The sequence below is a fragment of the Phlebotomus papatasi genome, unplaced genomic scaffold (genome assembly GCF_024763615.1).
Source record: "Phlebotomus papatasi isolate M1 unplaced genomic scaffold, Ppap_2.1 HiC_scaffold_148, whole genome shotgun sequence".
NCBI lineage: Eukaryota > Metazoa > Arthropoda > Insecta > Diptera > Psychodidae > Phlebotomus > Phlebotomus papatasi.
In genome coordinates this window covers 18,925-31,668 of record NW_026604394.1, presented here as the reverse complement: position 1 = coordinate 31,668, position 12,744 = coordinate 18,925, and the positions used below count along the sequence as shown (strand labels likewise).

Below are 12,744 nucleotides of genomic sequence, written 5' to 3'. Positions count from 1 at the left end.
ACATATTAGGAGAAAACCAACTTCCATTACGACAATAATATATTGAATTTCAAGTATATAAAGATCTATATGCAACCATGAACAAAAAATGCTACTTTCTGGAAGACTTAATTTGAAAAATTATATTTTTTAAAGTCATACTAGATATCTTTAGAACAAATATACAAATCAATCACAAAACGGTAAAAAGTATACTTTAAAAAATTGCAATTCAAGTATAAAACGATAAACAATGTGCTACAAACATTTAGCCGAAGTATAAAATGGTAAAAAAAACGCTTAAAATACGCACAGATTGAAACACAAACGGTAAATGCGCTTAAAATCACGCACAGCTCAATCACAAAATGGTCAATGTGCCTAAAATCACGCACAGCCTAATCATAAAACAGTAAATGCGCTCAAAATCACGCACAGATCAATGATAAAATAGTGAAAGCGTTTAAAATCACGCACAGGTGAATCATAAAACGGTAGAAGCGCTTAAAATCACGCACAGTTCATTCACAAAACGGTTAATGAGCTCAAAATCACGCACAGATCAATCATAAAACGGTGAAAGCGTTTAAAATCACGCACAGCTCAATTGTAAAACGACTAATGCGCTTTAAATCACGCGCAGCTCAATCATAAAACGGTTAACGCGCTCAAGATCACGCACAGCTCAATCATAAAAAGGTTAATGCACTTAACATCACGATCAGATCAATCATAAAATGGTTAATGTGCCTAAAATCACGCACAACTCAATCATAAAACGGTGTAAGCGCTCAAAATCACGCACAGATCAATCATAAAACGATGTAAACGCTCAAGATCACGCACAGATGAATCATAAAACGGTGAATGCGCTTACAATCACGCACAACTCAATCATAAAACGATGAAAGAGCTTAAAATCACGCACAGCTCAATCGTAAAACGGTGAAATTGCTCAAAATCACGCACAGCTCAATCACAAAACGGTGGATGCGCTTAAAATCACGCACAACTCAATCGTAAAACGGTTAATGCGCTCAAAATCACGCACAGCACAATCATAAGACGGTGGATGCGCTTAAAATCACGCACAACTCAATCATAAAACGATGAAAGAGCTTAAAATCACGCACTGATCAATCGTAAAACGGTTAATGCGCTCAAAATCACACACAGCTCAATCATAAAACGGTGAAAGCGCTGAAAATCACGCACAACTTAATCACAAAACGATGAAAGAGCTTAAAATCACGCACAGATCAATCGTGAAACGGTGGATGCGCTCAAAATCACGCACAACTCAATCATAAAACGATGAAAGAGCTTAAAATCACGCACAGATCAATCGTAAAACGGTTAATGCGCTCAAAATCACGCACAGCTCAATCATAAAACGGAGAAAGCGCTTAAGATCACGCACAGCTCAATCACAAAACGGTGGATGCGCTTAAAATCACGCACAGCTCAATCGTAAAACGGTGAAAGCGCATAAAATCACGCACAACTTAATCATAAAACGATGAAAGAGCTTAAAATTACGCACAGATCAATCGTAAAACGGTTAATGAGCTCAAAATCACGCACAACTCAATCATAAAACGGTGAAAGCGCTTAAAATCACGCACGACTTAATCATAAAACGATGAAAGAGCTTAAAATCACGCACAGATCAATCGTGAAGCGGTGGATGCGCTCAAAATCACGCACAACTCAATCATAAAACGGTGTATGCGCTTAAAATCACGCACAACTCAATCATAAAACGATGAAAGCGCTTAAAATCACGCACAGATCAATCGTAAAACGGTGAAATTACTCAAAATCACGCACAACTCAATCATAAAACGGTGGATGCGCTCAAAATCACGCACAGCTCAATCATAAAACGGTGAAAGCGCTTAAGATCACGCACAGCTCAATCACAAAACGGTGGATGCGCTTAAAATCACGCACAGCTCAATCATAAAACGGTGGATGCGCATAAAATCACGCACAACTTAATCATAAAACGATGAAAGAGCTTAAAATCACGCACAGATCAATTATAAAACGGTTAATGAGCTCAAAATCACGCACAACTCAATAATACAACGGTGAAAGCGCTTAAAATCACGCACAACTTAATCATAAAACGATGAAAGAGCTTAAAATCACGCACAGATCAATCGTAAAACGGTTAATGAGCTCAAAATCACGCACAACTCAATCATAAAACGGTGAAAGCGCTTAAAATCACGCACAACTTAATCATAAAACGATGAAAGAGCTTAAAATCACGCACAGATCAATCGTGAAGCGGTGGATGCGCCCAAAATCACGCACAACTCAATCATAAAACGGTGGATGCGCTTAAAATCACGCACAACTCAATCATAAAACGATGAAAGCGCTTGAAATCACGCACAACTCAATCATAAAACGATGAAAGCGCTTAAAATCACGCACAGATCAATCGTAAAACGGTGAAATTACTCAAAATCACGCACAACTCAATCATATAACGGTGGATGCGCTTAAGATCACGCACAGCTCAATCATAAAACGATGAAAGAGCTTAAAATCACGCACAGATCAATCGTAAAACGGTTAATGCGCTCAAAATCACGCACAGCTCAATCATAAAACGGTGAAAGCGCATGAGATCACGCACAGCTCAATCACAAAACGGTGGATGCGCTTAAAATCACGCACAGCTCAATCGTAAAACGGTGGATGCGCTTAAAATCACGCACAACTTAATCATAAAACGATGAAAGAGCTTAAAATCACGCACAGATCAATCGTGAAGCGGTGGATGCGCTCAAAATCACGCACAACTCAATCATAAAACGGTGGATGCGCTTAAAATCACGCACAACTCAATCATAAAACGATGAAAGCGCTTAAAATCACGCACAGATCAATCGTAAAACGGTGAAATTACTCAAAATCACGCACAACTCAATCATAAAACGATGAAAGAGCTTAAAATCACGCACTGATCAATCGTGAAGCGGTGGATGCGCTCAAAATCACGCACAACTCAATCATAAAACGGTGTATGCGCTTAAAATCACGCACAACTCAATCATAAAACGATGAAAGCGCTTAAAATCACGCACAGATCAATCGTAAAACGGTGAAATTACTCAAAATCACGCACAACTCAATTATAAAACGGTGGATGCGCTTAAAATCACGCACAACTCAATCATAAAACGATGAAAGAGTTTAAAATCACGCACAGATCAATCGTAAAACGGTTAATGCGCTCAAAATCACGCACAGCTCAATCATAAAACGGTGAAAGCGCTTAAGATCACGCACAGCTCAATCACAAAACGGTGGATGCGCTTGAAATCACGCACAGCTCAATCGTAAAACGGTGAAAGCGCTTAAAATCACGCACAGATCAATCGTAAAACGGTTAATGAGCTCAAAATCACGCACAGCTCAATCATAAAACGGTGGATGCGCTCAAAATCACGCAGAGCTCAATCATAAAACGGTGGATGCGCTTAGAATCACGCACAACTCAATCAAAAACGATGAAAGAGCTTAAAATCACGCACAGATCAATCGTAAAACGGTGAAATTGCTCAAAATGACGCACAGCTCAATCACAAAACGGTGGATGCGCTTAAAATCACACACAACTCAATCATAAAACGATGAAAGAGCTTAAACTCACACACAGCTCAATCACAAAACGGTGGATGCGCTTAAAATCACGCACAGCTCAATCACAAAACGGTGGATGCGCTTGAAATCACGCACAGCTCAATCGTAAAACGGTGAAAGCGCTTAAAATCACGCACAGATCAATCGTAAAACGGTTAATGAGCTCAAAATCACGCACAACTCAATCATAAAACGGTGGATGCGCTCAAAATCACGCAGAGCTCAATCATAAAACGGTGGATGCGCTTAAAATCACGCACAACTCAATCAACAACGATGAAAGAGCTTAAAATCACGCACAGATCAATCGTAAAACGGTGAAATTGCTCAAAATGACGCACAGCTCAATCACAAAACGGTGGATGCGCTTAAAATCACACACAACTCAATCATAAAACGATGAAAGAGCTTAAACTCACACACAGCTCAATCACAAAACGGTGGATGCGCTTAAAATCACGCACAGCTCAATCACAAAACGGTGGATGCGCTTGAAATCACGCACAGCTCAATCGTAAAACGGTGAAAGCGCTTAAAATCACGCACAGATCAATCGTAAAACGGTTAATGAGCTCAAAATCACGCACAACTCAATCATAAAACGGTGGATGCGCTCAAAATCACGCAGAGCTCAATCATAAAACGGTGGATGCGCTTAAAATCACGCACAACTCAATCAACAACGATGAAAGAGCTTAAAATCACGCACAGATCAATCGTAAAACGGTGAAATTGCTCAAAATCACGCACAGCTCAATCACAAAACGGTGGATGCGCTTAAAATCACACACAACTCAATCATAAAACGATGAAAGAGCTTAAAATCACGCACAGCTCAATCACAAAACGGTGGATGCGCTTGAAATCACGCACAACTCAATCATAAAACGATGAAAGAGCTTAAAATCACGCACAGATCAATCGTAAAACGGTGAAATTGCTCAAAATCACGCACAGCTCAATCACAAAACGGTGGATGCGCTTAAAATCACACACAACTCAATCATAAAACGATGAAAGAGCTTAAACTCACACACAGCTCAATCACAAAACGGTGGATGCGCTTAAAATCACGCACAGCTCAATCACAAAACGGTGGATGCGCTTGAAATCACGCACAGCTCAATCGTAAAACGGTGAAAGCGCTTAAAATCACGCACAGATCAATCGTAAAACGGTTAATGAGCTCAAAATCACGCACAACTCAATCATAAAACGGTGGATGCGCTCAAAATCACGCAGAGCTCAATCATAAAACGGTGGATGCGCTTAAAATCACGCACAACTCAATCAACAACGATGAAAGAGCTTAAAATCACGCACAGATCAATCGTAAAACGGTGAAATTGCTCAAAATCACGCACAGCTCAATCACAAAACGGTGGATGCGCTTAAAATCACACACAACTCAATCATAAAACGATGAAAGAGCTTAAAATCACGCACAGCTCAATCACAAAACGGTGGATGCGCTTAAAATCACACACAGCTCAATCACAAAACGGTGGATGCGCTTGAAATCACGCACAACTCAATCATAAAACGATGAAAGAGCTTAAAATCACGCACAGATCAATCGTAAAACGGTGAAATTGCTCAAAATCACGCACAGCTCAATCACAAAACGGTGGATGCGCTTAAAATCACACACAACTCAATCATAAAACGATGAAAGAGCTTAAAATCACGCACAGCTCAATCACAAAACGGTGGATGCGCTTAAAATCACACACAGCTCAATCACAAAACGGTGGATGCGCTTGAAATCACGCACAACTCAATCATAAAACGATGAAAGAGCTTAAAATCACGCACAGATCAATCGTAAAACGGTGAAATTGCTCAAAATCACGCACAGATCAATCACAAAACGGTGGATGCGCTTAAAATCACACACAACTCAATCATAAAACGATGAAAGAGCTTAAAATCACGCACAGCTCAATCACAAAACGGTGGATGCGCTTAAAATCACACACAGCTCAATCACAAAACGGTGGATGCGCTTGAAATCACGCACAACTCAATCATAAAACGATGAAAGAGCTTAAAATCACGCACAGATCAATCGTAAAATGGTTAATGAGCTCATACGCAATCGCTTAAGCACAACTTCATGCGCACAACTTCAATATGCGCTTAACACGCACAGCTCAATCATAAAACGATGAAAGAGCTTAAAATCACGCACAGATCAATCGTAAAACATAAATCGCTTAAGTTTGCGCTTAATATAACGCACAGATCAATCACAAAACGGCAGATCACGCACAGCCTAATCAAAAAACAGTAAAATCACTTAAAATCACGCACAGCTCAATCATAAAACAATTAATGCGCTTGAAATCACACATAGATCAATCATAAAACGCATAGGTTTGCGCACAAAACAGTGGAATCTTAATCGTTTTATGATTGAGCTGTGCGGGATTTTGAGCACATTGACCATTTTACGATTGATCTGTGCGTGATTTTAAGCTCTTTCATCGTTTTATGATTGAGTTGTGCGTGATTTTAAGCGCATCCACCGTCTTATGATTGTGCTGTGCGTGATTTTGAGCGCATTAATCGTTTTACGATTGATCTGTGTGTGATATAAAGCTCTTTCATCGTTTTATGATTGAGTTGTGCGTGATTTTAAGCGCATCCACCGTTTTGTGATTGAGCTGTGCGTGATTTTGAGCAATTTCACCGTTTTGCGATTGATCTGTGCGTGATTTTAAGCTCTTTCATCGTTTTATGATTGAGTTGTGCATGATTTTAAGCGCATCCACCGTCTTATGATTGTGTTGTGCGTGATTTTGAGCGCATCCACCGTTTTACGATTGATCTGTGCGTGATTTTAAGCGCTTTCATCGTTTTATGATTGAGATGTGTGTGATTTTAAGCGCATCCACCGTCATATGATTGTGCTGTGCGTGATTTCGAGCGCATTAACCGTTTTACGATTGATCTGTGCGTGATTTTAAGCTCTTTCATCGTTTTATGATTGAGCTGTTCGTGATTTTAAGCGCATCCACCGTTTTATGATTGAGTTGTGCGTGATTATGAGCGCATCCACCGTTTTATGATTGAGTTGTGCGTGATTTTGAGCTCTTTCATCGTTTTATGATTGAGTTGTGCGTGATTTTAAGCGCATCTACCGTCTTATGATTGAGCTGTGCGTGATTTTGAGCGCATTAACCGTTTTGCGATTGAGCTGTGCGTGATTTTAGGCGCATCCACCGTTTTGTGATAGATCTGTGCGTGATCTTAAGCGCTTTCACCGTTTTATGATTGAGCTGTGCGTGATTTTGAGCGCATTAACCGTTTTACGATTCATCTGTGCGTGATTTTAAGCTCTTTCATCGTTTTGTGATTGAGTTGTGCGTGATTTTAAGCGCATCCACCGTTTTATGATTGTGCTGCGCGTGATTTTGAGCGCATTAACCGATTTACGATTGAGCTGTGCGTGATTTTAAGCTCTTTCATCGTTTTACGATTGAGCTGTGCGTGATTTTAAGCGCTTTCATCGTTTTATGATTAAGTTGTGCGTGATTTTAAGCACTTTCATCGTTTTATGATTAAGTTGTGCGTGATTTTAAGCGCTTTCACCGTTTTACGATTGAGCTGTGCGTGATTTTAGGCGCATCCACCGTTTTGTGATAGATTTGTGCGTGATCTTAAGCGCTTTCACCGTTTTATGATTGAGCTGTGCGTGATTTTGAGCGCATTAACCGTTTTACGATTGAGCTGTGCGTGTTTTTAAGCTCTTTCATCGTTTTATGATTGAGTTGTGCTTGATTTTAAGCGCATTTACAGTCTTATGATTTAGCTGTGCGTTTACATCGTTTTATGATTGATCTGTGCGTGATTTTGATCGCTTACACCGTTTTATGATTGATCGGTGCGTGATTTTATGCACATTAACCATTTTATGATTGATCTGATCGTGATTTTAAGCGCTTTCAATGTTTTGTGATTGAGCTGTGCGTGATCTTATGTGCTTTCACCGTTTTATGATTGAACTGTGCGTGATTTTGATCGCATTAACCGTTTTATGATTGAGTTGTGCGTGATTTTGAGCGCTTTCACCGTTTTATGATTCATCTGTGCGTGATCTTGAGCGTTTACATCGTTTTATGATTGATCTGTGCGTGATTTTTAGCACTTACACCGTTTTATGATTGATCGGTGCGTGATTTTAGGCACATTAACCATTTTATGATTCATCTGATCGTGATGTTAAGCGCATTAACCTTTTTATGATTGAGCTGTGCGTGATCTTGAGCGCGTTAACCGTTTTATGATTGAGCTGCGCGTGATTTAAAGCGCATTAGTCGTTTTATAATTGATCTGTGCGTGATTTTAGACGCTTTCACCGTTTTATGATTGATCTGTGCGTGATTTTGAGCTCATTAACCGTTTTGTGAGTGAACTGTGCGTGATTTTAAGCGCTTCTACCGTTTTATGATTCACCTGTGCGTGATTTTAAACGCTTTCACTATTTTATCATTGATCTGTGCGTGATTTTGAGCGCATTTACTGTTTTACGATTGATCTGTGCGTGATTTTGAGCGCATTTACTGTTTTATGATTAGGCTGTGCGTGATTTTAGGCACATTGACCATTTTGTGATTGAGCTGTGCGTGATTTTAAGCGCATTTACCGTTTGTGTTTCAATCTGTGCGTATTTTAAGCGTTTTTTTTACCATTTTATACTTCGGCTAAATGTTTGTAGCACATTGTTTATCGTTTTATACTTGAATTGCAATTTTTTAAAGTATACTTTTTACCGTTTTGTGATTGATTTGTATATTTGTTCTAAAGATATCTAGTATGACTTTAAAATATATAATTTTTCAAATTAAGTCTTCCAGAAAGTAGCATTTTTTGTTCATGGTTGCATATAGATCTTTATATACTTGAAATTCAATATATTATTGTCGTAATGGAAGTTGGTTTTCTCCTAATATGTCCCATTTCATTTCATTTACAAACGATAATCCTTGTTATAAATTTAAAATTATTAATCAGTACTCGGTAAAATATTATCCAGTAAATTCTCATAAATTTCATGAAATTTCATAAAATTTCATAAAATTTCATAAATTTCTTGAAAATTTCATTGCCATAATGTCTTACTTTAAGAAATCAGTCAACACCCAATATTAGAAGTTGGTAAACACAACGTGTTTTTAAAATCACATTTGGTTTTGTAGTATATATAAATGTCAAAAACATGTCAATGACATTAAAGTGGCTTACATTGGTTTATAATTATTAAATAAACGATTGGTGTCATTGAAAAATAATACTTTGATAAAATTTGTCGAAAAAAGTAATTTTTTAAGCTTTAAATACATTTGACCTTGAAAAATGTCATGAAGAAATGTTTCAAGGTCATTGGTATGTATGGGCGAAATATCCGTCTGGATAGCATCTACAACATATTTGACAATGAAAACTATCGGACGAGTAGTTTTTGAGATATCCCAAAAAAACATGTTTTTTAAGAGAAGGGGAGGGGTGGGGGGAAAATGAAGGTCATATTTAGATTCCTAAGGTCAACTTATAGGGGGGTCACCCGAAGACCCCAAGTCGATATTTCCAACCATCTGGCTTCTAGAGTCAAAATAAAGATTTACCACCCCCGCAATACCCCCCTGTAACGGGTGACCCATGAGTTCCGAAATTAGTGACTATCACCATTGAATTTGTCGTGCCCCAATTAGCTTAAAATGCAATGTCTTATAAGGGCCGGCTTCCGCACGGTTCGAGACCTTCCCTTGTGAGTGGAGCGAACACACTCCCCGGTGATAAGTGAATAATTTTCACTTATCACTATCATGCATGAAGGTGACACCCTAATACAAATTTCTATAATTTTAGTTTTACAATATTTCTTATAAAATTTAAGTTTCAGGTTTAATTTGAAGACAATAATTCAATTTTACAATGCATTAAGCTTAATAAATGATAAAGAGCCTCTAATTAATTTGAATTTAAAAACTTTCGATGGGTAACTTTACGATTTGAGAAATGGGGCGTTTATAAGTTCCCGAAACGGCCTTTAGCATGACTACACGTATGTGCCCATCTAGCCCAGGGAATACCTCAATGATACGCCCCATTGGCCATACAGTTGAAGGAGAAAGATAGTCCTTGATCAACACAAGATCTCCACACTTTATGTTTTCATGAACTTTGCTCCATTTGTTTCTAACTTGGAGTGTGTGTAGGTATTCAACCTTCCAACGACGAGACAAATCCTGAGTCAGTTTTTGTAGAACTCTCCATCTTTTCAAGGATCCTATGTTCTCCTGAGTTAAATCAGGTTCCGGAAGCTGGCAAGGAGGCTCTCCAATAAGAAACATGCCAGGAGTCAAAACACTCAAATCTTCAACATTCTCTGAAATTGGAGTTAGTGGTCTACTGTTCAAAACAGCTTCAATCTGTGCCAAAATTGTGGTCAGTTCTTCGAAGTTGAGAATGACTCCACCGACAATCCTTTTGAGATGGAACTTGAATGACTTTACTGCTGCCTCCCAGAGTCCACCATGGTGTGGAGCTTTGGGAGGCTGAAATTTCCACTCAATGTTGAGCTGTGTGCAATTGTTAAAAACCCTCTCCTTAAACTCATCAGACCCAAACAATCTCCTAATCTCGCTACTCGCTCCGAGAAAGTTTCTTCCGTTGTCCGGATATATATGTGATGGAATACCTCTGCGAGCAATGAATCTCCGCAAACATGCCAGAAATGCGTCAGTACTGAGAGATGAGACAAGTTCTAGATGTACTGCCTTCACAGACATGCACACGAAAACAGCTACGTATGCTTTATCAGTTGAGTCCCGTCTCACCCCTCTGCGAATCAACAATGGTCCAGCAAAGTCGACCCCGACAGTCTTGAATGCACGAATATGGGAGATACGATGCTGTGGAAGATTTCCCATGAGCTGAGTTTCTATTTGAGGATTTGCTCTGGTGCACCTTACACAATTTCTCACGACTTGCCTCGTAGCATTTCTCCCATTGAGTGGCCAATATCGTTGTCGAATCGTAGAGAGTAGTAACATCGGGCCCGCATGAAGCATACGTTCATGCTCCTCAATGATGATTGCATTTGCCAGGGTACCCTTAGGTAAAAATATTGGGTGCTTGACATCCGTACCATCGTCCAACAGTTGGAGTCTACCTCCAACCCTCAATAGCCCATCACTGTCAATGAATGGTCGTAGCTTTCGTAGCGACTTCAGATGAGTTACTGAGTCCATTGAATTATTTTGAATGGCAGCAAAACAACTCTCTAAGTGCAACATCTGATACCACTGAATCAACATGATCTCAGCCTTCCGAATTAGTTCGACTGAAGGGCAAAGAGATGGTCGTTCCCTCTGACGCGTGTTTCGCTTCGGCAAGTTCACCCAAAACTTGAAGATGGCCATGCACCTTGCTAAAATTGTTTTCATCTCCGAAAATTTGCTAAAATGCATGGATAATTGTTCACAAATATCCAGATATCCACCCTTCTCCTTGTTAGGGTCCTTGTGGGAAGATATTAATCCACTTTTCACTATCGCACATGATGGATCAAATGGCTGAGGCCAAAATTCTTGAGACTTCTCTAACCATCTTGGACCATTCCACCACAGTGAGCAATCAATAAGTTGGGAAGAGGTAGTTCCACGGGAGATGAGGTCAGCTGGGTTGTCCTTTCCAGGTACATGTCTCCACTGTTCAGGGACACTCAATTTAAGAATTTCTGTAATCCTGTTTTTCACAAACAGCTCTCTCTTAGCAAGAGGAGCATAAACTTGGTGGAGCACAATCGTAGCATCAACCCAAAAGCGAACCTCATGGACATCTAAGGATGCAGAAACACTGCTCACCAACTTCACAACAAGGACGGCTGCACACAACTCTGCTTTTGGAATGGTCAATGTTCGGACACCGTTCTTGAAGGGACAAAGCTTAGATTTTGAGGTCATGAGACTTGCCGATCGATTTCCCGACGAATCCTCAGACACCACATATACAGCAGCTCCGTATGCCACTCCACTGGCATCACTAAATCCGTGAAGCTCCAAATGAATGGGGAATTGAATATTAGAAATCCATCTTGGAATCCGCATACTCTCTATGGTTTTCAAATCCTTGACATACAGAAGCCATCTATTACGTAAAGGATAGCTGGATTCATCTAGATATTCATCAGAGATTTCTGCATCCCAATCCAAAGCAATTCTCCAGGTTTGTTGCATGATCAACTTGGCACTAGTATTCAGAGGTCCTAATAGACCCAAGGGATCAAAGATTCGTGCTATGACAGAAAGTATTCTCCTTTTTGTAACGGTATCATTCTCCGAATCCAAGTTAACTCTAAATCGGAAGGTGTCTGCTCTAGGGCTCCAAATCATTCCTAATGTCTTGGTGGTGTGATCATCAATTGGAACATCAGGGTCTGAGGTGTCGGACAACAGAAATCTGGCATTTGAATTGAACTTAGACAGTTCCATTCCAGCAAGTTTCAAAATTCCAACAAGCTCTTCACAAATTTGGAAAATATCCCTTTCAGTGGGGGCAGAAACCAAACAATCATCTACATAGGAGTTGTTTTTGATAACCTGAGCTGCTGATTTATATTTTTCCCCCTCATCATTTGCCAATTGGTTCAAGGCGCGAGTCGCAAGATAGGGAGAGGATGCCACTCCAAAACACGCTGTGCGAAATCTCATGTCCATCAATTTATCCTCCGATGATTTCCTCCAAATAAATCTTTGAAAGTCCCGATGAGGTGGGTGTACCATTGTTTGGAGGTACATTTTGACAATATCGCATGTGAGAGCCACAGGATGCATTCGAAATCTCCATAAAATTGCGACGAGCGAAGGTTGTACGACAGGTCCAATTTTGAGAACGTCATTTAAACTGAGACCCGATAGGGATTTTGAACTAGCGTTAAAGACGACTCGGATTTTTGTGGACACTGCTGATTCCTTGACTACACAATGATGCGGGAAATAGTAAGATTTGAATTGCAGTTAATCATATGGTACAGTTTCGACAATTCCCAGATCAAGATATTCTTGAATGATCTCGTTGTATTGGGCCTTTAGTTCAGGA

At 39.7% G+C, this 12,744-nt stretch overlaps 1 protein-coding gene across 1 annotated transcript; it reads right to left on the bottom strand.

Annotated features, from left to right (window-relative positions):
* Positions 1-9,845: 9,845 nt before the first annotated feature.
* LOC129808875 (uncharacterized) lies at positions 9,846-12,479 on the bottom strand (the record flags this gene model as incomplete). The annotated part of the gene is made up of 1 exon (XM_055858780.1): positions 9,846-12,479. A coding segment is annotated over exon 1 (2,634 nt), but the record flags the coding sequence as incomplete, so codon positions are not given.
* Positions 12,480-12,744: the final 265 nt, after the last annotated feature.